We start from the raw sequence: 26,907 nt of genomic DNA on the forward strand, positions 1-26,907 counted from the left end.
AATAATTATTTTTCTTATTTTTTTATTAAAAATATAAGTTTGCCTGGATATAAACCATGGACCTATAGCTTATTTGACGCTTCAAATTTGAAAGTATTGTGTTATTTATTATCTTTCTCATCCCACAAAGTATACAAATTAAACAATTCAAAAAAGTATAAATTTTGATTGGACTTTTAAAGTTATAAAAATGTTTTGTCAATGTTTTTATAGATTCGCTCTATTTCAATAATAAATAAATATAAAAGAATCCTAAAAAAAAATCTTAAATATTTCAAGCTGCTTTATTTAGATAATATAATCTATTTAGAATTATTTAGATTATTATATCGATAAATCAATATATTTCAACCCGAGAAAAAGAACTTCCCACACAGCTCGCAATTAATTGCTTTCGCTTGAATTGCCGGTCAAGTAAGCCCCATAATTTACCGCTTAATCGGGAATGTTTGCTTCATTATCCTGCACACGAATGCCCCCGAGGACACAGCTCATATTGCACTGCCAAAAGGCCATTATGCAAATTCTCCCGGCGCAGTTATCGATAACATTTAATTTCCCCGAAGCAGCTGCTCCCGCTCCACAGTTTTGGCTATCGTGCCATATTCGAATAATTATGGCCACATATGGCGAACGCAGCTGAGAAAGGAGCAGTTTTTTATAGGGGGATGGGTGGCAGGGACCCTCCACCTTTTTGGGCGGAAACTTTTGTGCATTTTGCACTTGATAACAATCGCTTTTCGGTTGGGGTTCTCGGGCGCAAACTTTTACGCGAAAAAGTTCAAGGACAGCGGGTGTGGCGGCCACATTGTAGATTTTATTTCCACATCCCTCTCCACAAAATCCCAAAAAGTTCGAGACGCAGGCGGCGCTTGTTTAACTTGTCTGTTGAAATTGCATTTTCGATTAAGTCGGCCTGTGTAAACTGCCATCGAGTGCATTTCATATTGTGTGGCATGCAGCAAATTTGGCCTCAGTAGTACCCAAAAAAAAAAGAACAGAGAACACAGAACAGATCGGAAGATGAAGATGAAGAAACTTTGCCTTGTCAGTCTAAACGTTGGCAAAGTTGGCGGTCGGATATTGTTTGGCAAGCATTTAGCACATTAAACCAACTTTTTGGGATGATGGTGTCGATGATATGGAGCGGATATAAATGGGAATACTGAAAGGACTCTTTGCCATTTTGTAAGCTTCAGTTCTTAATTCAAATAAGAAATAAAGCATGCAGAAATTTAATTTTAATTTTATTTGATTTATTATCCCGAATGATGTAAGACTAAGTCTTTTTGATTAACATCGATTAAAAAGAAACAAAATTTATTTTGACATTTTGAAACAAATTCATTTTACAGAAAACTACATAAATGCTTTTAAAAAAGAAACCATTAAAATAATTTTTCTTGTGTTTTTACTTTTCAGATTTTTATTAGCTTTCAAACAGTAAAATAAAATCTAAAATAAACTACATATTATTTTAGATAGGTAGATAAACTACATATTATTTTAGATCTCTATGTACTTCCCGTTTTTGGCTTCAGGAGTCCTTTCGATCGTAAATATCGCACTATAAATGGTGTAGTACCCAGTGTAATGCTAATCCTGGCTGGAGCAAAGACCTTGTGAACGGCAAAGGCCACGACAAAGGTGCTTCCAGTGGCCACTTTTTCGGCCATCGCCGATGAGCCAATTCCCAGGAATTCCAGTACGGGCATCAGGTTTATTCCACTGGAAACGAGTAAATAGAATCCTCCCAGGGAAATCACCGATATGCCCACGTGAAAGGCGATAATTGTGGCTCCATACTCCTTGAAAGCCCGCTTCAGTTGCTCCCTTTTACTCAATTTCACAGTGGTTGCGGTCTGAGTGGAAGCTGATTGGGTAGTGTAGCTTCTTTTAATCCAATCCATGTTTTGAGATGTGAACTTATGGTCCTTCGATCTTTTAATGGGAAGGTGATTATTTGTAACAACACCTGCTGAATTTTGCCTTAAGGATCCCGCGTGAAAGATTTGAATAGCTGACATCCTTTTCAGGTGATTAAAGGCAAGGGGTAAACGGGCTCTAAGAAGCACACAGGCCTTTCCCGATTCTAGGATCATTTTGAGGGCAAACTTGAAATGGGTTTTATTTCTAATTAAATGCCTTTCTATTTTTCTAAGCTGCCAAAAAAATCAAATGACTTATAAATGAAACATAACTAGTTTTTCCATATATTTACAGGAATTTTAAGTTCATTGTTGTTTAGCTTTCTAAGTTTATTTATTCAGTGGTAGAATATATTTCATTTTTAGTCTCAACCAGGGACCGTAATCATTATAAGTAATATTTTAAAAATTACTTTGTAATGATTACTTATCGATTTTTAATTTTTTAAATCAAAACTAATAATTATTTTTGAGCAAAAAAAATAAAAATCACAAATATTCATTATTTTTAAGCAAAAAAAATAAAAATCACAGACAATCATTATTTTTGAGCAAAAAAAATAAAACTCAAAAATAATAATTATTCGTGATTTTTATTTTTTTCGCTCAAAATAAAACTCACCAAGCAACAACTTTTAATCCTTTAAGGATATTGCCAATATTGTCCTATGTACTTATAAAGGGACCCTAGAGCAACAATTGACAACAACAACAACAAAACGTATTTTACCTGTGTTTGTTGCAATTATTTAATATAAGGTCAACTGTTACATACAGAGCAGCAGCAGCAGATATACACAATGACTAAAACAATGATTATAACAGGGACCGAAAATAACTGTTATTGTAAATTTTTCATACCAAAAAAATCATGCACTTAGAAGAGTCCTAAAATTTTTTTAAATACACCACTATTTTTGTTAGCCATTGTAGTTTACAAATCCGTAATGATTTTTATTTATTTGATTTTTATAATAAAGGCCTCTTTACACCTCAGTAGGAATTTTTCAAATGGAATTTCATATGTTTCAAGCCCGTTAACATAGTCTGTTGTTATTTCGGTGAAACAATTTTAAAAAGCTGGCTTGGTCTGACAAAATTGTTGTATTCAAATGTACATTTCCTGTTATTATTTGGTTAAAATATCTCTAAAAAATGTTGCAATGTCTCACAACATTTAAAAAACGTAATTTGCAAATTAAAACTATTGTGTCTGCTTTTACAATGGATGATAGATTTTATTTGAATCTTTTCTGAGTGCATTATTGGATCTCACTAATTCTATATTTTTTTTAATCGTACGCACTAGCGGTTTTAAAATCCTAATATTTACAAATAATATTACATAGCTGCATCCATATATTGGTTTACGAATGGTTTATTGTTAGATGATCAGAAACAAGTTATATTCCCATGGTCTGTGCTATGGCAGAACCTTTGCCTATAAAACCATCCTGCCAATGAAAAAATCGAAGACAAGTTCTAATTTTACAATATATTTATTTTGCTGCACCAGTGATAAGACATAAGTTCATTGGCTGACTTCAGAAAATCTCCTGTTTGTATTATCCACAGGATCTGTGGTTTTCTTCATCTTCTTCTTATAAGCCTTGTTTCCACCCATGGGCTATTAAAAGGACCGCTTTTTGAATGGGAGGGCTGCATGGAATCCTATAAACAAGTCAGTGCGCATGGTGTTTACGATTGAATCCTCTTTGTTGCATTGTTTTTATTTTTTCAAGCTCCAGATATTTTTTGGAACCACAATCACTTTGACAACAAACGAAATGAACACCATTCATTTCATATAACCTCTCATGGAATATGTACTCACACACATATTCCAATCGAGTCAAGTAAAATAACCTTAACAGATCAAAGTTCTGTTACTGTCGAGCAAATGTTAAATTTTACAAGGGCTTCTATTCAAAATTGTTTTAATCTATGTTAAACATATGAGGCTTTTCTTAGAATCTTGACCAAATTCCATTTGAAGTGTAAACTCGAAATGAAAAATGAAATAGAAAATGGAATCTATTCCATCTCAGATTTTGAAATTTGTATGAAAAATTGGATTCCATGTGACATTCCATCTGAACTGTAAAGAGGCCTTAAAACTCAAAAAATAACAGTTATTTGTTGATTTTTATGAATAACAGTTATTTCTGAAAAAATGAAATAACTTAAAAAAAACATGCTAACCGTGTTTTATAAACTTACTAAAAATCTTAAAAAAAGCCAACCGCGCATATTGTATAACTATATTTTTTTAAAATTTATTTTACCCACAAAATCGCCATAAATCAAGTTTGAGTTTTATTTTTGATCTGACGAATAACTGTTATTTGTCAACTTTTATTATAAAACTCAAAAAAATAACAGTTATTCTTTGAGTTTTACTTTACAAATCAGAAAATAACTGTTAAAATGTGATTTTTAAAATAAAACTCATAACAGTTACGGTCCCTGGATTATAATGATAATTTATATCAGCTTGCTAAGGTGGTGTTTGCGGTTCCAGCTACCCAAGTTAGCGTAGAGCGTGCCTTTTCTGCGCTTAAAATAATGCTAACCGACCAAAGGTGCAACTTGTCGAGCGAGTCGCTGTCAAAATTGTTATTCCTAAAATTAAATAAAAATTATATAAATACATAAATGCATAATAAATTTAAAATTAATGTACCTAATCTACTGGTTGATCATTATGATGATTATCATTATCATTATAATCATTGTTTTAGTAATTGTGTATATCTGCTGCTGCTGCTCTGTATGTAACAGTTGACCTTATATTAAATAATTGCAACAAACACAGGTAAAATACGTTTTGTTGTTGTTGTTGTCAATTGTTGCTCTAGGGTCCCTTTATAAGTACATAGGACAATATTGGCAATATCCTTGAAGGATTAAAAGTTGTTGCTTGGTGAGTTTTATTTTGAGCGAAAAAAATAAAAATCACGAATAATCATTATTTTTGAGTTTTATTTTTTTTGCTCAAAAATAATGATTGTTTGTGATTTTTATTTTTTTTGCTCAAAAATAATGATTATTTGTGATTTTTATTTTTTTTGCTCAAAAATAATGTTTAACAATAGAAGAATAAATATAACAATTAAAAATTAAAAATCATCAAGGATATTCATAGTGTAGCCTTAAAGGATAAAAACGTGCTAGTCATGCTTGTTCTATGTTGATTGGAAGTGTGTGATTTATTCATTTAAAAATAGCGAAAATAATCATTATTTACGGTCCCTGGTCTCAACCCTTAATTTAATCTGTATGGCTTCTATTAAAACATAATGACAGTGTAGCAATACCTTAAAAGCTGAACATTTAGGTCAATCCTGTAATCAAAATGTTTATTTTGTACTACCATTTCTTCAGCACCTTACTTATCTCCTACATAGCACACGGTTTTACCTCTTTTTCTGAAATCTCCCACCCCTTTTTTGCTCCCTGTACGTGCATAATTAGCTCGCTGAGTGATAATGTCCCCCTGCGAGGCTATAAGCCCATTATGGCTGAGACGCCACTGCGCTTTTCACCCTGCCATCAGCTTTTAGTTCAGCGTTGACAGCGTCTTTTCCTAAAGTCGTTGCTCCTTTTTATATCCCTGATTTGATTAAACTGCAATTAGCTCTGAGGGGTTGAAAATGGTAAAAAAAAATATATAAACTCGCCCTGAAAAGGGAGCTGCGGAAATTTCGGTGACATCAGCAAAAGCATAAAGGGAATTCGGGGGAATATCAACCCTGTTTCTGATACTGCTTTAAAGTGCGTTGAACTGGTGCCAAGTGGAAACGCCCCACTGAACTACTTTGCACCACATTGGCCACTGCCAAAATGTCTGAGCACGTGCAGGATGCGGATGGCAAAAAGGATCTATGTGGCGCCAAAGCGACAGAAAAGTTTACACCAAAAGAATCCGTCTAGTAAATGAGTACAAGAACCTGCTAAAGGCATTTGAAAATATTTTATGGTGTTTTAAGATCGTAATGTACGAATTAAGCCTTATTAAATATCATAAATATAAATATTTCAAGTAATATTATTATTATTATTATTATAAAGTGTTCGAATATAATGTAAAATTTACAGACGAACTTAAACTTAGCTATAGCTACGGGGCCTTAAGCTATCCAAGTAATATATGTTTCAAAAATATTAAAAAAGAATCCCCTTTTTTATGGTGTACTATGTTGAGGTCATGAAAAATAGTGGTAATGGAAATACAAGCGGATTGGGAGCACACCATCTGGTGTAATTTGTGTGCAGAGAGCATCTTTTCTTGCTTTTAAACTTAATTACATTCTCTGTGTTTTCGTTTTCATTTGCAGGATCCTTCCGCAACGCGCATTCCCCACCTGGGTGGCGTCTCGCGGCTTCCGAAGCCGAGTTCCTTTGGCCTGGCCAGCAGCAGTTCCACCAATAAAACCACCATCAGTAGCACCACCACCACCCAGCACATTCGACCACCGACGAGTGCTCCCAAGGCCACGCAGATTTTCCGAGCACCCAGCATTCCGGCCAAGCCGCGTCCAGCCAGCTCGTATGCTCCATCTTCAGCCGCTCTGCGGGATTTGGGCAGCAGTCTGAAGAAGAGCGCCAGCGGGGAGCGGATCAACAATGCGGTCAGTCTGCTCAGCAAGAGGACCTCCACCGTCCTGAAGAAGTACTTCAGTCCCAAGTCGCAATCGTCATCTATATCAAGTCCCTCCGCGATGACGAGCTCACTGCCAGTGACTCCACTTCCCGTGGGCAAACGTGGGATCAACGATCAGTTGACCAGCAGCACCCCAATGCCGCTCCTGCGATCGGAGACTTTTGTTTGCGAGGATGAGGAGCAACAGGATCGCACGAAATTGGAGAGCACGCGGTTGTCCACCTTCGGAAGAACCATGGATATGGATACCGATTCACCAGTGGTAAAAGGTGCTTCACCCTCCACAGAAATCACTCAAATATTGAGACCCAATCAAAGCTCATCGAAAACTTTGCTAAAAACCTTTTGCTCATTGGATACCACTCACGAGATGACAGTCAGCCTGAGAAGTAATGCAACACATTCGGTTAACTCCTCTGGAATAATGGGTAGAACAATGCCAGTTATTCCGACTAAGGATTGCACCAGAACTATATCTGCAAATTCTTCAGGCATGGGAAACCTTACCAAAGTGGTGGAGGGAGTGGGAAATATCACGAAAACTATAGAGGGAGTGGGAAATATTACGAAAACTTTAGAGGGAGCTGGAAATCTCACTAGTTCGGTTGATAGAGAAGTTAGTATAAGTAAAACCTTTGAGGTAGCTGCGAACTGCACTCAAACCTATCAAAGGGGAGTAAATCTCACAAAAACCATAGAAGATAAACCTAGACAAATAGAAGCTGGATTCAATCTTACAAAGTCCATCGATAGAGGAGCTACAAATCTAACTAGATCTACTATAAACGAACCCGGGGACTATACGAAGGTGATCCACCAAGGAGCCAATTTAACCCTGAGCATGGATCAGTTGCCCCTGCTGGAACACATATCCATGCCCTCCGGCTTGGACATCCTGAGTTCCAGGGGATCTGGTAATGTCGGGAGATTAGACCAGGAAACAGACGACACGCTGGACGTGACGTTGGTGAGTTTGGCACCGGATAAGAGCAACATGAAGCTGCCATTGAACTCGACGCTAAATACCGAGAGATTGCTGGACATCAGTGGTCTACAATCGCCGAGGCACATACAGCTGTTGAACCTGACGCAGGAACTGGAGCGAGGCAGCTCCTCCTCGGGGAGGAGCCATCATCGGAGATCCATTCCCCAGCATTCGCTGCTCTGCCTGTCGCCCCAGTCGGCCACAACAACGCCCCATGGAATGCGATTGATGGGTCAGGCAACTCCGCAGCCAGTTCATCTGCTTTCGCCACTACTGAAGCAGGCACAAAGTGCTCTGGTTTTGCCCACTCGAACGCCGGATGGCGACTTAGCCCTGGATGGCAATGGAGCCCTGGACGCCACGCTGACCTCCGCGGGGAATCGAGGACGAACGCGCTATAGCTTCGGCCTGGATCTGCCGGACACAACGCTGGATTGCTCCATCGAACTGGTGGACAACTCGTTCTCCTCGTCCACCCAACTGCAGCAGTTGCAGCAGCAGCTGCTCAAGAAGCAGAGCTCCTTCGATCTGGACGAGAGCCTCGGCATTCTGACGCCCGATCAGATGAAGGACTTTCTCGACTCGCCGCACAACAATCTAATGCACAATCTGGAGCTGGTGAGGATGCATCATCCGAATCTCATGCAGCTGAGAATGGAACAGACGCCTTCGCCGGAGGAACTGCCTCTAGATCCCATTGAGATTAAATCAGAGATTGTCAAGCAGGTGGAGGCTTCGCAGGCCAATCAGGTGAACACTTCGCAGCACTCGAAGCTGAGCAATAGCTTCATTACCAGCGTGACCAGTGTGACTAGCTTGGATACGGGCTACCAGGGTGATGGGGAGATGTCGCGTCCCGCTTCCCGGGGCGCCTGTGATCACTCGCCGAGCAATGGACCCCATTTGGGCCGCGTGAGTCGCCAGCCCAGCTTCCCGCCTCCAAATCCAGCGCCCCTGAGGCGCCAGGATCCCATGACAGACTCCGATTTCTTCACCGAATCCGATGCAGACGATGTCCTGCATCGCGGCGATCGACGAGCCCAGGTGATCGATGGCCAGCTGTATGGGCCCGATATGATGCAGCCCAGTGCCTCGGTGCCCCGAATGGAGGACTCCTGCATGGAGTCGTCGGGCATATTCACCGATGTGGAGAACCGCTGCGACGAGGAGATGAGGCAGCCGGAACTGGAGGTGGATGTCGATGTGGACATGTCGCCGGATGACTCCACAAAGACCATGCGAAAAGGTGAGAAGTAACGATAGCAATATGGTTGGTAATCTAGCAAAACCATTTTAACCATCAAGTTTAAATTGTATTTCCTCTTTTGATTTACATTTTTGTTTTATTCCTTTATCCTTATATCATATAACCATAATATTATTTAAAGAGATTCAATAAATTTAATTTCCAAATATCGATTATAATAATAAATCACTAGTTTCAGAAGTATCTTAAGTCACAATTACCGTTTTAAGATTGCTACTTAAAAAATTTCAGAAAAATAAAATTAATTTTAAATTTGGTATACAAAAATCTCAGATTTACATCCATTAAATCCATTAACAATTGTTAGGTAGATTTGTAACACACATTTGTTGGGAGAATCATAAAACCAAAGAATTGTGTACAATCAAAGTAAGCTAGTCTAGTTAGTTATGATGATCATTGATTAATGTTTTAAACTTAGTATGAAAAATAAGAGTTTTAAATCCATTACCAATTTTTAGGTAGCTTTCTAACACACATTTTTTGAAAGAATCATAAAACCAAAGAATTGTGTACAATCAAAGTAAGCTAGTCTAGTTAGTTACACTACTTATGATCAATGATTAATTTGCTTATGCTTTAAACTTAGTATGGAAAATCAGAGTTTTAAATCCCTTATCAATTTTTAGTCAAATTTCTAACACATATTTTTTGGGAGAATCATAATCATTGACGATTAGTCTATTAAATATTTTAGTCTTAGTAGATTAAATATTTTTACCAATTTTTAGTTATTTTTTGGGAGAATCATACTTAAATTGATGCTTAGTCTATTAAATATTTTACACCAAAGAATTGTGTAGAATCAAAGTAAGCTAGTCTAGTTAGTTATGATGAATGATTAATTTGCTTATGTTTTAAACTTATTATGGAAAATAAGAGTTTTAAATCCTTTACCAATTTTTAGGTAGATTTCATACACACATTTTTTGGAAGAATCATAATTAGATTGAAGCTTAATCTTTTATATATTTTGCACTGAAGAATTGTGTAGAATCAAAGTAAGCTAGTCTAGTTATAGAATCTGATTTTTCTAGACTACCCATGATATTCTATACGCTTGATGTTCGCTGCTAATGTCCTCTCTCTCCCCCTGCCTAGGTCAAGGTCAGCCCACCCCCACTGCCACCCAACTGCAACAGCAGCAGCAACTGCAGCAGAATCAGCTGGCTCCGCAGCAGCGCCCCCCCAGCAGCTGTCTCTCTTCCTCCTCGGCCAACACGACGCTCTCTCTGTCGCTCTCCAACCGCACCTCCTACTGCAGCGTCGACGGCGGCAGCGCCCGAAGTTTCTGCGGCGACGAAGCTTTCGCGGCGGTACGATCGCCGCCGACGACGGCAAATCTCTCAGTTCAGAAGAGCAGCTCGCCGCGTCCGCACGCTTCGCTGTCGTCTCTCTGCACGGTGGAGAATTTCCGCGGCTCCGTTTCTTCGGGCTCTTCGATCGCCTCCCCCAAATCGTGCAAATCTGCCACCAAAAACGCTGGCGTTTCCAAAGCGCGCCTCTTGAAATCGCCCAAAGCCCTGAAATCGCCCAAATCGCCGCTAAATCGCAAGGCGCACACGCCCAACAAATGGGATGCCGTGATGAATAAGATCGCCAGTAATAAGTCTCTGATCAAGACAAACTATAATGATGTTAAATCGAAAGTGTCCACCACACGGATCATGAGTCCTGTTTCCGGTTCGGGTTCGGGTTCCGTTTCCGTTTCCGGTTCGGCATCCGTTACCGTTTCGAGTCCGCGCGGAAGTCCGAGTGTGAGTAGTTCTAGTGCCCGGCGTTCGCCCTCGGTCACGCCCAAAGTGCCGCCCAAATCGCTTCTGGCCAAGAGATCGATTAGCAGCACCCGGAGCAGCAGCAGCAGCTCCAAGGCCAATGCCACGCCCTCGCCGCCCCCACACGCGACCCCGCCAACGCGGCAGCCACTGGATAAAGGCTCAGTTGGCGCCGGGTCAGTGGGTGGTAGCGCCCCCCGTTCGGGTAAAGCGCCCAAGTCCCCCACCTCACCCACCACGCCCACATCGCCGCCCGCCAAGAGACTCCAGTCGAACCTCGTCAGTCGGTAAGTGATCACTAGATTTGGTATTTGATTTATTTCGGAAAATTTTAAACTTGGGAAATGATAATTGGGAGTGATAAGAAGGTTCAACTCTTCAATTTTATTGTTTAACCTAGGTAAATAAGGAATACTAACATTTTTAGATCATCGTTTTTGAAATTAAAGGGTTATGTCGAAAATGTATAATATTCGTGTTTATTTTTTAAAATTTTAAAGTTATCTTACTATTAATAAGTTGTTTTAAATAAATTGTTTAAAATATCTAAAAATCTGTAGGTGGTTTACAATATATTTAAATATTTACCATTTTTATAAATATTGTGTTTTAGGAATAGTTTTAATTATATAAATAGAAATTTAAGTATACATACAAAAACTTCTTCGATTTTCCTATTTTAAAGAAGGACATTCGTCGTTCCCCATAGCCGAAAAATTCTTTGTTAACTCTAAGCATATCTTTTGCACATTTTCTTATCGCGACCAGAGAACATACCAAACTTATCAATCTTCTTATCATTACCAGTTTTTGTTGATGGCTTTTCTGCGTTTGTTTGGGTGTTCCACTTTTCGAATGCCTTTTTTTGATAGGGCAATCGAGTGGCCATTTACACACCTGTCTTGGCCACAGATTTAATGAGTTCAGGGGCATTTGACTTGGACAGCGTGTTGAGTAGATAACGATTGCACCCAGGTCTTTAAATAATTCATCAAGCATTTCGATTCACTTTGAAATTCAATGCGATATGAGCGACGAATAAATAAATAATTGTGAAAAAATGAGGCATTACTAGCTCAACTTTCTCAAAAGGTGCAAATGAATTGGCTCTATCTCAGTTTGACGTCATTTGTTGGTGTTGTGAGCGAATAGAAATGAAATTGACCTAGCCCCGAATAAACCTAATTAGAATGGGTAATTTCTTGAACTGCGTAGGAGGTAATAAACATTAATGAATTGCCTTTGAGAATGAGCGATTTATAGAGCAGGGTGGAGAAAGTTAAGTACGCTGAAGTACTTAATTTATTGGACTCGTGTCGTGTGTATTAAGCATCATTTAAGCAGGGATAAGTTGAATGCGAAATGGCAACTACAAAGTGAGCTACACTCATAGAAATTTTTACCTAAATACTAGAAAAGTCGCCCTAAAACCGAGGTCGCCCTAAAACTACGAAAAATTTTCTTATTATACGGGTGGCTAGCCCTAAATATACGAAAAATCGCCATGGAAAATATTTTTTAGGGTTAGTTTTTCCGAAACGCCAAATTTGCCCTGTTTTTTAGGGCGAATTTTTATGAGTCGACTCCAAAAGTAATTCCTTCTTTTTAGGGCGAAATCGCCCTAAAACGCAGAACAAAATAGCCAAAAATATGTTCTGAAATTGCCCTAAAAACAAGGAAGAGTCAAACGAAATTCTAAGACGCAATTAATGGATACACATGTAATATGTGTGTATGTGTGTGTGGTTGGCAGGTCAAAACAAGTGAATGTGTGTGTATATTAGGGCGGACCTTTTTCTATGAATTTTGATGCTGAGCGCATTTGACTTTAGAAAAGTCCACCCTTTTTCTTCTTCTTCGCTACTTTTCGTCCGTTGCAGTGGCAAGGGTGGGGGTAGAAAGAGTTGCGTTGTCTAGACTTTGTCATAATTTTTCGGGCGCTTGGCAGTAAAAGACGTGTTTGTATGAAACCTTTTGTTTGTGAAAAAGTGAAAAATGTAAACGCTATTAAAGGACTTGGGAGGCGATTCTTTCTCAGTTTTCTGGTGAGTACATACATATATAATTGTGCAATTTGGATATTAATAACTAATTGAATTTACATATCTGTAACAGAGGAAAATGCAGCTGAAACTTAAAAAGATTTGACTGGAAGCAGCGGTCCAGATGTAGAGTTTTGGAAGTGTGGCAGAACAAAGTAAAAACATTAATAAGAGTATACATATATGTATGTGTATATGTAAATAATGCTTGAGGTAAAAATATGATGCAACAGAATACACACTTGTGTACATATGTATATATTTACCAGAAATCTGTATTTATGCACCGGACAAACCGCATTCACAAGTGCATATGCCAACATAACCCCAAATTTCTATTGCGTCATTTCGTCAGTAACTGAAATTTGCTTTTGTTGCTTATTTTTTCCAGAAGTAGCAGCAAACGCAATCGCAGGCTAAAATTCTGAAAATTCTGACTGTTAGTAGTGCATTTTTAAATTAATTTCTAACAATTTTTTTTTTTGTTTTAGATTGAGAACGTCTTTGAGATCCAGCTTCCGCAAACCACTTTTCGCACTTTTCAAAAGCGAAAGTAAGGGAATAAAACTGCTCAAATCTTTGGAAAGCCACGCTGAAGGTATGTGTTTTTTCTTTTTTTCTTTTCTCATTCAATAAATAGACTGTTTTTATTTAATAGAGATACAATCAACTTTAATTTGGCTTGCGATCCATTCAGTGTTGGTGCGACAGCAATGACAAAAAAGGACGGCGGGAGCAAGAACGCGAAGAACACCATTGCGGACCCTCGAAGCCGTTTCTTGGTTTGGAAGGCTACTGTTGGGGAACTGCAAACACATCTAAAGGCATTGACGGAAAATTGCTAATCCGGAAAGCCGAAACTGCAACCATTCAGCTGCAACGTGGGAACAAGCCCTTTTTGACCTTGGTGAATTTCCAGTTTACCTATCAGAGGTTTTTTTATAGAATGCGAACCTTATTGAAAAGTATTGATGTGTGCTTCAAAATATTTTTTGTTTTAAACCACGACATTTATCCAAAAAATGTTTTATGAAATTCATTTAGAGTCTGATAAGAAAGGTAAAGCTTTATCCGAACTCTTGAAGGATTATAAAACCTTAAAACTGTAACTATTTTAAAGAAACAATCTGTTCATTCCAAAAAAAAATATTATTTCTATGCATTCAATTAGAAGTAAAATTTGATAATCAGTACTTATAGTAATAAGATCGATGTAATTCTTTTAGCAATAAGAATAATTAGAAAAGTATGTAAATGTATATAATTAGAAATTGTGTAAATAACAACAAACAAAAATAAAAAAAAAAAAACAAAAAAAATATAATGAAATCGTATTTTTATTTATGAAAAATGGCCGTAAAATTTTGGGGAGCATTTGCATGTTTTAGGGCAATTCGCCTATAAATCCAGAGAAAACGCCCTAGATTTATGAAAATCTGCCTTTAGTTTTAGGATATTTTTCCTTATTTCTAGGGCAATTCGCCCTAAAATCCAGAAAAACACCCTAGATTTATAAAAAACTGCCTTTAGTTTAAAGGTATTTTTTCCGATTTCCAGGGCTATTCGCCTATAAGTCCAGAAAAATCGCCATGGATTTAAAGGAAACTGCCTTTAGTTTAAGGGTCTCATTTCTTATTTTTATGGCAATTACCTGTGAAAATAGAAAAATCGCCCTAGATCTACGAAAAATCGCCCTAAATGTATGACAAATTCACCCGTATTTTTAGGGCAATTTGCCCTAATTTTGTTGCCTAGTCGCCATTGACCCCCGTTTTAGGGCGATTTTCCTTGTTTTTAGGGCGATTTTACCGGAAAATTTCTATGAGTGTACCCATACCAATTTCACAGCTTTTGTTGTGCTGTTTCGTCATGTGGACACAAATCGCTTGCGGTTGTTGAAATGATAATTTCGGCTCCCGAGGTGCATGCATTATACAAATTAAGACCAAAGTCACACAAACAAACGGTCGAATACAATACCACTGAACTTTGACTTTTGAGCGGGAGTTAGGAGGTAGTTCACAGAAATTGTTCGCAGAACAAATTCCCATTTAAATATATACCTACAGGTTTTTTATTGTTTTCGTTCAGGTCTTCGCTGTTTTGTTATTTTTTCACAGTTCAGTTAACATGCAAAACATTTTCAATTACAAATTTTTCCGCAACTCAAAGGCAGGAAAAAAATAAGCTACAGCCAGAAATTAACAAAGCCCAGCCAAAGCTTGTCTCTAAAATTATCATCTCTCGTCTGTTGTTTTGTTGGATTTTATTTACATGACGAACGCCCATAAAAATTCATTAGATAAGAGATTTTCATCTTGGGTTAGACACGATTCGGGGAATTACTCGTAGTTGCTAGTTACTTGTTTTCTTCAGCCATGAGTTTTCCTTAATTTTAATCTGATGTCTATTATTTGAACAAGCCAAAGCCGCAAGTCAATGTAGGTACTTATATATCTTGGGGGTATTTTGTACTTATATCTATCTATCATCTGAGCCGGCAATAACAAACCGAGCAATGTGAATGTATCTTCGAGTGTGTTTTTGTTTGGCTCTCGTTGTCGATTTCGATTCCGATGAGCGTGAGTGTGTGAAAAACGCCCAAGCTCAAGCTCAAATCGAGTTAATTTGAGTCAACTGGTATGCTAATATCTATAAGCGTTGTATATCCACACATCCAAGGTGTGGAAGTAGCTTTGGTTTCGCTTTAAATTGCATTTGTAGGCATGCAAAATCCGGTGGGGAATTACGTAAATTCATACATTGTTCACCAGTAATGAGAGAATTTTGTGATGTTGAGAATATTGATGGAGTGGAATTTAAAGCGAAGGTTTTCGCATTAGTTATTTAAATGGAGTTGAAAATGGAACACTAAGTTGGCATAAATAATGGGTGATATGCATTAACGTGTTCGGCATTTGTTTTCATTAGGTCACTTTAGTATTGTTTCACATCGTTTAATAAAACAAAGTAATGAATATTAGATCATCACTCGACTTAAAATAAAACGTAAATATAGAATTATTCATAGTATACAAAATGTGGTAATCTCTATATGTTTTGAAAAAATGTATATTTTAAGTAAATATGATTTCTCATACCCTTAAACTTATATTACTTTAGAATTCATAAAACGTTTTATCAGTTAAAAAAAATGAGTGAGTTGGAGACCACAATACATTAATTTACAACCGAAATTTAGGTGCAAGCAAACAGTTTTTGAATCGAGAAAAAAGTCTGACAAAAATAAAGCAAATAAAAGAAAAAATAACTCAAGTCCGCTGGACTTGAACACATGTTATCAGCCATGGAGAACAACGTGTAACTTGTAGATAAACAAGCGAAGCCAAAGAGCCAAAAGGCAGCCCAAAAAAATATCATAAATTTGGACAAGGTCAACAGAAATCCAGCAATTAAGGGGGCACATGAAAAAAAAATGGTCTTCGGATGTAAGAGAACTTTAAATTCGGCCACGTAAAATGCAAATATTGGTTTAACGTCTGGAAATAGATGGAGCATTTCCTCTCGATGGGATCAAAAATATGTGGTGGGGATTGATGAAAATCGGGAAGGGGGATCAAATTGGAAATTGAACATTAGTCAGGTCTTGGGCATCAGCATTAAAACAATTTGTGCTTTGTAAGCGGATTCATTAACACGTGCATGTGAAACTTTTTCCTATGCTTATGCTTTTTTTCAGGCAGTTAACATTTTTATGTTGTTTCGATTCATAAAATAAACGTGTAATAAATTACACAAACAGAAAATTCGTATTTATTTGAATTTCCAGTGCATAATACACAAGAAAAACTTTTGCTTTTGCTAAAATAAATATCACTAAAAATTATTATAGTCATTTATTAGATCCTAATAAATTTACGCAAAACAATAAACTAGATTTCTCGCCGTGCATTCATTAAGATCCATCAGATCCATTGCGAGCGGAGTGGAGTTTCGCGGAAAATGCTAATAAAGCTGTTTCCATCTGGCAAAAGTCGCTTGCTCCCGCGGGCTCAACTTTAATTCGCTTTCGCAGTCAACATAAAATCAGACAGTCAGATATTCAGACATTTTACCAGGGAGTTTGTCTTAAGCGCGGTGGCAAATATTGTGACAAGTGTCATGGGGGCTGTCAACACGCTGAACTCGCGCCCATTAAACGCCCACAAAAATAAAAGCGCTAGTTGTTTTAATTAAAAATGCAACCAGTTCCTCTTTTCGGCTAGTTTAAAGTTTATTTCATATTATGTAATATTTTGCCGGCAAGCGTAGCAAGATAAAATGTGTACACAAAAAATGGTAAACTTGTTTAGCAAGCAAAAAAAAAAAAGACGGGGGAAAAAAGAATGAAAAAAGGCCTTTTTTGTTTACCTTTTTAATAAACAATTTTTCCGTTTACATAGCTGGGTCATTCATAAATTCTTAATGTGCCTGAAAAAATAAATGATTATAAATATTAAATTAGCTGCCGCTGGGCAGTCAAATAAAGATACCACTTTTGGATGGACTTGGCGGCTAACAAATGTATGAATTGGAATATTTCGATACTCTCGAAAATCCAGTTTAAATTGAATCGATTCCACAATATTTATGCGCGTTTATAAAACCAGTATTTTAATTGCTCAGATCATTCAATTGATTCCGAGAACAATTTTTATTGCAGGTAATTGTTCATTCTTTTGTTTGCGAACGGAAGTTTCGCCATCAAAATCAAGAGAGAATTTTACAAAAACCATTTCAATCTACACAAAGAGCAGAAATATCAAACAAAAATGGCCACAGAGAAACATTAAAGAACCCAATCAAACAGAGCATGAATTTTATTACCTTTTTTCTTGATGTTTTGAGGTGAAATATTTTAATATGCTAATTATGTGCACAGCATGAGATGGAACACATGTTTGTGGATTAAGATCTACGAGATATTTATTAACTACTTATGGGGAAATTTTTGGTTATTTTTCAGTAAGCATTTTAAAACGCAGAAACTTATTCTGTTGCCAACTGGCAAATATTCAAAAAACAAGGGAACTCACAGACCGTGTTAAATGTTAAATATTTGATGGGCAACAAATGCTGTCAAAAGTTGAAACTCGCCAAGCAATTTGTATCCCAATTGTTCTGCGGCTTTGCCGAAATTAAATAAAACCCAAAGAGTTTCAGAGTGTCGAAACTTAACGAGGAACTAGTTGAGTAAATTTACAAATTACGTGTAAACTTATCCCTTTGCAAAAATTACCGAAAATGTGGTTGAGCTCTTGTTTGCCATTGCAATTTGTACAAGTGAAATGACAACAAGAGTGTTGTTAGCTTTTTCCCGAAACGGCAAAGTTCGGAGGCCCAAGCCCATTTAGATAAATGCAAATGAGTTGGGTTTATAATACCATTTTTCGGCTGACCCTGAACTTGGCCAGAAAGTTGAGCTCGGCAATCGAATCGAATTGAATCGGGGTACAGCCAATTAGGCGTCGTGTGAATATTTATGCGCTAATCAATGATCGGCTCATATTTACGAGCGTTTCGGGCTAAATAATAAATTCCCAAAAACCGGAGAGAGAACACCCGATTATGGGCTTGCTGGGAAATTTATTGCTCGGTTGAGTTGTGAACCTCACGACCCCGAAGAAACTCCCCCTTTGACCTTTCTATGAGTGACACTTTTTGGGTGTGAAATGTAGCTAAAATGCGCAAGAACAAGCAGGAAGGCCATAAATCATTATTAGGCTGACAACTTAAACATTTAGCTTGGGTGATTTTGTTATTGAAATAAAATAGCCCATTAAACTTGTTTAAGAAAAATTATGGAATAAATTTAATGTTACTTAAAAAACAAAAATTACTTACTTATTCTAAAATGTTTTTTAAACCAATTAATTCAGATATTATTTACTATACTGTTAAAAAAAATCAAGAATACTTAATTTATTTCAATGAACTTACGAGATCTTCGGCCTTATACATTATTCTCTGTCAATTTTGAGCCCCAAATGGACTTGTAAAATATGTCAGAGAAATCGTTGAGTCTCATTTTTATTTTGCCAGCTTAACAAATGGCAAAGCTGATTGGGTTGACCCCAAAAATGGTAGAAATGTCTTGGGCTCCGAATTCTAATGAAACACAATAAATCTTTCAGACACATTTACATTAAAGCGCTGTAACGAGTTTCAACAAAAAGTGTGTAAAGCCAACGGGTAAGGATTTTGTTTCGACTCGCTTTTTATTATTTTTGGTTTAAAAGGTTTCCATGCCGATGAATCTGACCGAGGTCGCTCGGGGGTCTGTTTTAAATGAATCAAACTAGTTTGGTGCCTTGTGGCAGATTTGGCCAATGGCTTTCGGGTCAAATCTAAAACTATTGGCCAACGGAGATTGAAACAAGAACACTCCCAACAAACGAGATTCCCAGCAAAAGGTTTCCCTCTGAATGGGGCAAACTCAATCAAGCGAAACCGAATCAAATGGTCAATCAAAATTAATGAAATTGCTGCATGCAAATCGCAGCTTTTGTTGCATTTTGACGTCAATTAAGCGTTTTTCATTCGGATTTCCCCTTGGGCAGCTGGCAACGCCTTTAGAATTTTTATTTACGCTCGCTCGGATATTGCCAGCCGAACATTTTGCATTTTGCGCATTTGCATTAACAATTCATGCCAATTTCCAGCTTCTATTTTCCCTGTTGGTTTTCGCCTTGCCAGAGTAATTACGTGTGCGAGTGGTGGGGAATTTACAATTTTACAAGTTTCGGCTTCTGCGTTAAGTGCGCAAGAAATGGAAAATTTGAAATTGTAATGAAGTTGGTTTCTGCGGCGGCAAAAGTTTTCCAGTGGCCAAAGAAAATTGTTTATTAGCTGCTGGGCGGAGCAAACGGGGAGTTGCCAGTTAGCATAAATTATAGGGAATTTAAAAAAATAATACGCAGTTGAAGGCAAAGGTTAGTCAGTGGGATTATGTTAGCTTAACTTAATACAGCGGGGTTTCACTTGAGTTTTTGATAACACAGTGGAGCTTAAAGAAATTTACAGTCTGATAAAATGGCTTATCAAAGATAAGATATACCCAGAATTTCGGGTATGTTTCCTTTTAATAAGTGTGGGTGATTTATAAACCACACTTATCCGATTTTAAATTGAATTTGATTGAATTTAATAATTTCTTTGTAGTTTCCTATATTTAATGTTCTTAAAACCACTTTAGCAATCAAATAAATCTTTGTTGGGCTCTGAAAATCGCATTTAAATTAAATTTCCATTGCAAATAATCCGATTTGTGTGGAAATTGCGTTTGCTGACATTAACTGCACATAAATCAAAACAAGCTTTCAGCATTTAACTCATTTCTCTGATAGGTTCTCCATTTTCAGTCCCCTCTATTTGCCTTTTGCAAATTAATTTGAAATATGTGACACTTTGCCTGGTTTACTTGGGAGTTTTTTTTTTTTGTTGGCCAGACGGGGAACATTAATAGGTAATTAGCAGCAAATGACCTCAATTTTTGCGTAGGGCTGGCAGGAAAACACTCTCTCTGGGATGACATGATGAAAGTCCCACGTGTCCAATGGCATTTGATGGCGTTTTAAGTGCCAAGCGGACGAACAGCTGAGTAATGCTCCTCTGCGGTATTCGTTGCTCATCATCGGCATCATCATTTGATACTATATAGCCCGAATTGAGGTTCCATAAAGAAGAAACAGGCGGCCAGAAGGGAAGATAGTGGAGGAAATACCTCCAAAACCATAAATTTATGTGAGCGTGGCAAACAAATTGCCTTCCGTATGGAAAATTATTGCGTGTGTGCAGGCAGGCGAATGGAAAAGTCGGAAAAAAGAGGGAGGAGGGGGAGATGGGGAGGAAAAACAACGCACAGGAATCGTCGACAAATCATGAATTTGTCAAGGCACATCAACAGGCTGGAAATACTTGAAAATACTCCCATGACACGTGAGCACTTACGCAATCCATGTTTAGTTATCAGACTTTACTACCATATTTACAGATTACAAAAAATATAAAAAGTATCTGAATATTTTATATTTATAGGAATATATTGTATTTTCCGTTTATTTATACCATATCTTAGAGGGATCCTAATGTTTTCCGTGTACTTAAAAGCCACTTGACTTAACCCCTGACATGTGTCGCTCATTTTGACCCCCTTAACACCATTTCACCTCGCCTTTAGCCAGCTTATTCTCTTATTGATTTCTGGCTGTTAAAAGATTTTCCCCTGGGGCTTTGGCAACATTTGGACTGCTATTAAAGTTCAACCAATATCTGGCATGCGATTTTCTCACACGTTTCGTAATGTCAATGGGAATTTTCCCCCTTTTCCCCTTTCAATCTGGTGTGGCAATCGCTAGACGCTAGATTTTAATTTGTCGCCTTCTTTTTGTCTTAAGTATCTATGCTTAGGGGGAAATGTTTTACAAGTTGGTGAAATTTCCCGGCATTTTCTCGGCGTTGTCTTCTTGAAGTTTTCCTTGATGATTTTTGATTAATTGCTTCTTGCTGCCCGAAAGCGATTTAAGTTTTTGTCTTTGCTTTTTTCGCTTCTTTATAAATTGGATATTAACTAATGAGCTTAAGTGATTTGGTTGCATTTTCAGCTTCTTTTTTTGTCGCTTTTTTTTGAGCATTGTGAAAGTATCAAAGTTTGAAGAAATTTCGTTTCGCTGTGTGTGTTCTATGGAAGGGGAAAATTAAGTTGTTGTTGGATTGTGCGTGGGAATTATGAAAGTCATTCATCAGGTTGGTTGCATCAAATGAGCAATCATAGGGTTATATAAGTCATTGTTACATAATTATTGAAAACTAAGAATTAATTTGAACTTAAATTGAACATAAATTAAATTAGATTTTAGCCTTATCTATTATCGAAAGTTAGCTTGAAAAAATAAAATATTTGGATTACTCTTCATATAAAATCCGATCATGAAATCCATTAATACAAGAATCGAAATCCATATCTCTGGGATCAAAAATTCTCCATTAACCTAAGTGCACCTACCCCAATTCAATTTCACTTAGACGCCCACACGACTCTTTAAGATTTCTTTATGCCCATATCTGTGGCCTATAGACTTCAAAGCGATTTTTAGCCAGCCACTTAGACGCCCATCAAAATGTTCCGACTTGTTAAAATAAGACGTGGAATAGGAAAAAAGAATTGCTTGGCCCACAAGCAGGGCACAATGCCGGCTATTACACTATACAGACAAATAATTCCAACTCATGAATCACATGACTTATTTATAAACGACATCAGCGGCCCATCTATCCACAAGCACTAACTCAACAAAACTCAAACCATCGCCCGGCCCAAACTCTATTTTTGCCCGATTTTCTCGCTCGACGGACCCGGCAAAAAACAAAAAAAAAAAAAGAAGAAAAAACGTCCATGGGAAAAAAACAAAGTTTCGGCGGCCAAAAGAGCAACAAACATCATCGGTAGCATAGAATCATCCATCCCAACTAATGCAACAAAAAACAAAACAAGCGAAATTAGTTCAAATTCTATATTTAAAAGTAGGACTGTCGGCAAAATGTTGCTGCATCTTCAGCTCCACCGCTTTTCCGCCGCTTTTCCAAACGAAGCGCAACGCCGTGGAAAACACTTGTTTCGGTTTTTTGGCTTTTCCGAAATACGAAAGCAACACAAATTATGTTGCCCGGTGTTTGTGAGTGTATGAGGCAATATCCGCAAGGTGAGAAGAACACTATCTAACAAAAGTTCGGTTTTTATAAGATTATTTTTTATAAATGAGGGATTTATCACAATAACAGAGTTTAAAATTTTTGATAATTTTCTAGTTTAATAAAAGTTTTAGAAGTATTAACTTATTGTTTAGAATTTATTGATTGATTTATTTAAAATGGTTTTTAACTTTTTGTTCTTTATTTAAAGGCTAGAAATCCCTCTTGTATTTTTTTCTTTAATTTTTTGAATACTATAGAAGTTCCCAAAAGAATATCTCCTAGGGGCCAAAACTCCACTTTAATCAGAGCTCGACTATCTTTTGTTCCAGTATTCTTTATCTCGCCGCAAAAGTAGTCATACAAAAAGTTGTTGAAATGTTTACGCTCAGCGTTGGAAAAAATATTAAGAAGCACTCAAGCAAAACGGCGCCGGTTGCCGAGGCCCAGAATCAATTAGGTTTTTGCTTCGTATCCCAAGTTGGGCCACTTCGCCGCGGAAAGAGCTAAATTTTAGCAAACTTTTTTATACGTCAATTAATACATTTATGCATGTTTCTAATGGACACTTTTAGCGTTTCTTGGATTTCCGTTTTGGGGTTCCAGTCGAGTGCGCTAATGTGCCAAATTCTCCTTCTAAAAACCATTCCACATTGGTCGAACTTGGCTCTTGTTTTTGTTTGCACTCAAACGATAAATGTATGCGTTCTCTTTGGAAAACAAACAATTTGAGGGGGAGAAAAAATAATTCTTACAACGAATGGTCCGCGGGGAAAAGCTAATATTTTGCTGGATTGCTATTTATAAAGCAATTCCTCAGTTGACCGCAATTTCGACGAATATGAATTTTAATGTTTCGGTTGCTCCATTGTTATGCGATCATAAAGTTTGTGCATTGGAATTTTTGGAGAAAAACAAGACCTTGGGGAAAATGATGCAATTTCCATATTTATGTTGGCGGGAAAGTTATATTAGATTACTTGTCTGACATTTTATATTTAATATTTTATCTTTCAAAGTTACAAGACTCTTCCTAATTGTTCTAGAAAATTTGTACGTTCCATTGATCCTCTTTTAAGTGCCAAATAGCTGTAAGATAAATTAGAACAGAACCTCTAATGAAAACAGACACGAAGGCAGCGATAGATCTTCACCGATTACCCCAACTTGTGACGACTCCAGACAAAATAAGAGCTAGGAAAAACAACATTTACATTTCTTATCGCACAGTCACTTCAATTTGCACATTTCTGCGCTTGGTCGGCTTTCTGTGAAGTATCTATCTCAATTATTGAATCACTGAGCATGGCGTGCTGTCTTCCCATCCAACATCCAACAGCCAAACATCCCAACATCCAACTATTTGCAATGGTTTCCTAACCCCAATGCTATTGTAAGCCATATCCCACTGCCCATATATGACACAAAGTGTTGCAGTATAGGAAAAAGTGTGGCACAGCGAGTAAGCAGGTTGTCAGCCAGTCTATATGCCCATCTATGAGTCGGAGTCATTAGACTTGGGTAACAAGCGGGAGTGGTTGTTCAGCTCTTTCTTCTAACACGGGGTATTTGCCATTTGGTAATGCTTTTGAGACAACTAAACAAAGTTTGACAAACTGATCAAATAAAATATGGCAAACAAAAAATTAGACTACAGTACTATTTAAATTTCCAATTTCCTGCTTAGGCTTAGTACTCAACCTAACAAAAAGTCGTCCAAAACAAAAAACTTCATATGAAAAACAACGTCAAAAAATTTTGTTTCATATGAAGTTTTTGTTTTGGACGACTTTTTGTTGGGTTGAGTACTAGCCCTTAAGTAATACACACACACCAAAAATTCGTTGCGGTCAAATCGACATGCGCATGGTAAATTTCTGGTATTACGCATATCGTTTTTCCCGAAATCTTCCTCTCTCGGAGATTCTCTGACTTCAAAAAAGAGAGAAAGAAGCAATCAAGCCTTAAATTGATACCACATAACAACAAATCGATCAAAGTTTCATATCAGTTTGGGTGTAACTCACATGTCAAAAAAGGTATATTGTAAGTATGGGTTTTCTTGGTATAAAACCAAGAACAAATTAACAACAAATTAAATTAAATCCAACCTGAGGTGTATGAAATTAGCCTGATATAATGAGTAAATTTAATTGAAGTGAGGCACTCTGTACTTCGAGATACTTGAAGAGATTTATGCCCACTCCAGTTTCGGGTTGACTTCCATTAGAGTTCCTTAGTTCTCGACTAGAGTGTCTCCGGCTTCATGGCGACCACTTTGGAGCTCTGCACTCCAGTTGAGTGTCGTTATTGTTACCATTTCATGACGATGTCGATGGCGATGGCTTGTCTGCGGTCTGCCATTCGACGACATCAAATGCTGCTAATGTTCATTAATAACCCATGCGTTAAACAAAAGCCCGTCTGGTTTGGTCGGTTAGATTGGAACTCTCATTGTGCGCAGCTCTTGAAGTTGTTAGTCTGGTTATGTTGTCACCAAGGAGAATTTACGTTGCTTGAAATAGGGGGAATAAATGGGGAGTTGAAACGGAGTAAATAGATTTTTATTTTTAATTAATCAAGATATATCTTAAAGGCTTCTGTTTTTTTTCCTGTACATTCCGCCAAATTCCATTTCATTGTTTTTGATGTCTTTATTAAGTCGTGGGTAGAGCAATTAGATCTCAGCATAATCTAAAACAAAGGGTCACCTAGTTATTTGCCAGAACAAAAGAATTGATTAATGAGAATTTTCGCAAGATAAAAAGCGTTTGTATTTACTTGCAAGAAATCGCATAATGAACTCATTGTGCCGTTCTCCGCAAAGGAAGTGAACAATTTAATAATTCTAGATTCGCAGAACATTCTTTTGAGGTTAAGAGGGCAGCCACGAAGTGCAAGCAGTGCAGTCAGCTCTCTCTGGCCATTAAATCAAATTGGCCATGGTGAAGTGAAAGTATGCAAAAGATGAATATGTAAAGCTCTTAATGAGGGGATCGACTTCAAAGGCACTCAGACTTGGCAATTGATAGTGTGGTAAAGTATGCGTAGATTGCTCATCAATAGTGATGCACTTTATATTTCATTTTAAATTTTATTCTGATACTAAAATTATTTTACATTATTTTATAGTTAGAATCATTTCATTAATGATTTGAATCTTAATATATTTAGGCTTTGAACATCTATTTAATAAAACTAGAAAACAATAAGACTTTCGAGCACATCCTGTGGTGCAAATAGCAATTAAATGCGAAATGCACCGGAAGTCGGGGAGGAATCCGTTGTTCAGGAAGCATATATCTCTCGAATGCTTGGATTTCAGTTTGCCAACGACCAATCATAATGGCAGCTCGGATCTCCCACTGCCAGCCTCCAAGTAGAGGGTGCAAACAAAGCAGACGGCAAACAGAACTCCGACTGCAATTAAGTTTAATGGAAGCTCATTAAGAGTACGAATTGTTTCTGCCCCGAGTGGAATCCGGGGGAGATGGCAAACAGTTGCATAATAAATACATGCAACTGGACTTTGGACATTGGACTTCGGACAGAGGGGATGGCAGATGGATGGCTGCCACAGCAATAACGACGAATTATTGAGGAAGCTGCCATTCGAAGCTGCCTTTCGCTGCCAAAGCGAGGAAGTCGCCTAATTGCCCCTGCAAATTTCTTTTTTGCATTTCAGCAACTCTTTCGCCAAGCCAAAGGGCAAAGATCAATTGCTGCTAGCCTGGCCAAGTGCCATCAAACAAAAAAATAAACCAGGAAAATGGCAATAGGGAAATGGTAGCTCAGTTGTCTGAATTTTTATGGATTTTGTCATGGCTTTTAATGCTGCCTCTGTCCTTGTTGCTGTGGCAATTAAAATGCAGCCGGTGGCATCTATTCACAGGAAAAAGGTATTAATTGTCAGCTTGTAAAAGTGAACATTTACAAGTGCCACCAGAAAAAGCGGACGGGAATTGCTGTGCGAATTGTGCAATAAACAAGGGATTTAGGTGACGCAAAAAGAAATTGTGGAGCTGGGATAAAAAAAGTTCGGTATTTGGCCTACTATGACACTAAAATACAAATAATGTGGTTCAGGAAGAAAAACAACTTCTTAAGAAACATAGAAAAATTCAGAAAATTTAAACAATATTTTTCAAAGGTTTTCTTTGCTTCTGCAGTCAGATAACTGATTAAGTTGCCTTATATATTTGTATATTTATTTTTTTTCGTAAGACGCGTAATATTAATAAACGATACTTGGATCAAAAAAGTACACCAAGCAATCATACTGCAAAACCCAGGAAAAACCCAGAAATGCTGGCCCTAATGACCCTGATGGCTGGCGGTGCTGTGGATTCCGTGAAATATCATCGACCCGTCCAGAAGGCTCCCTTCAAAGTGGTGGCCACATCGGTGAAAGGGTAAGCGTGATTTTCCCACCCCAAGCGTTGACAAATGAGATGCACTGTAGGTGTGGGTTCGGCTCGGTAAATCGCACGACAGGTGAACATTTAGGGTGGGACTTTGGGGGTGCCTTTCCCTCAAAGCATAGGGGATTCTCTGGGA

The 26,907-nt window shown here is 37.6% G+C and overlaps 2 protein-coding genes across 2 annotated transcripts in view; one reads left to right on the plus strand and one right to left on the minus strand.

Annotated features, from left to right (window-relative positions):
• Positions 1-26,907, plus strand: part of toc (toucan) — an 89,311-nt gene that overhangs the window by 18,524 nt on the left and 43,880 nt on the right. The window contains exons 2-3 of the mRNA XM_017148522.3: positions 6,266-8,822; positions 9,945-10,905. Coding sequence (XP_017004011.2) covers positions 6,266-8,822; positions 9,945-10,905 — 3,518 coding nt within the window. The remainder of the gene's footprint in view (positions 1-6,265; positions 8,823-9,944; positions 10,906-26,907) is intronic.
• LOC108062031 (protein FAM210B, mitochondrial) lies at positions 1,395-2,181 on the minus strand. The gene has a single exon (XM_017148524.3). It carries the CDS (start codon positions 2,100-2,102, stop codon positions 1,515-1,517), a length of 588 nt encoding a protein of 195 aa, XP_017004013.2. The 5' UTR covers positions 2,103-2,181; the 3' UTR covers positions 1,395-1,514.

Source organism: Drosophila takahashii, chromosome 2L, assembly GCF_030179915.1.
Source record: "Drosophila takahashii strain IR98-3 E-12201 chromosome 2L, DtakHiC1v2, whole genome shotgun sequence".
Lineage (NCBI taxonomy): Eukaryota > Metazoa > Arthropoda > Insecta > Diptera > Drosophilidae > Drosophila > Drosophila takahashii.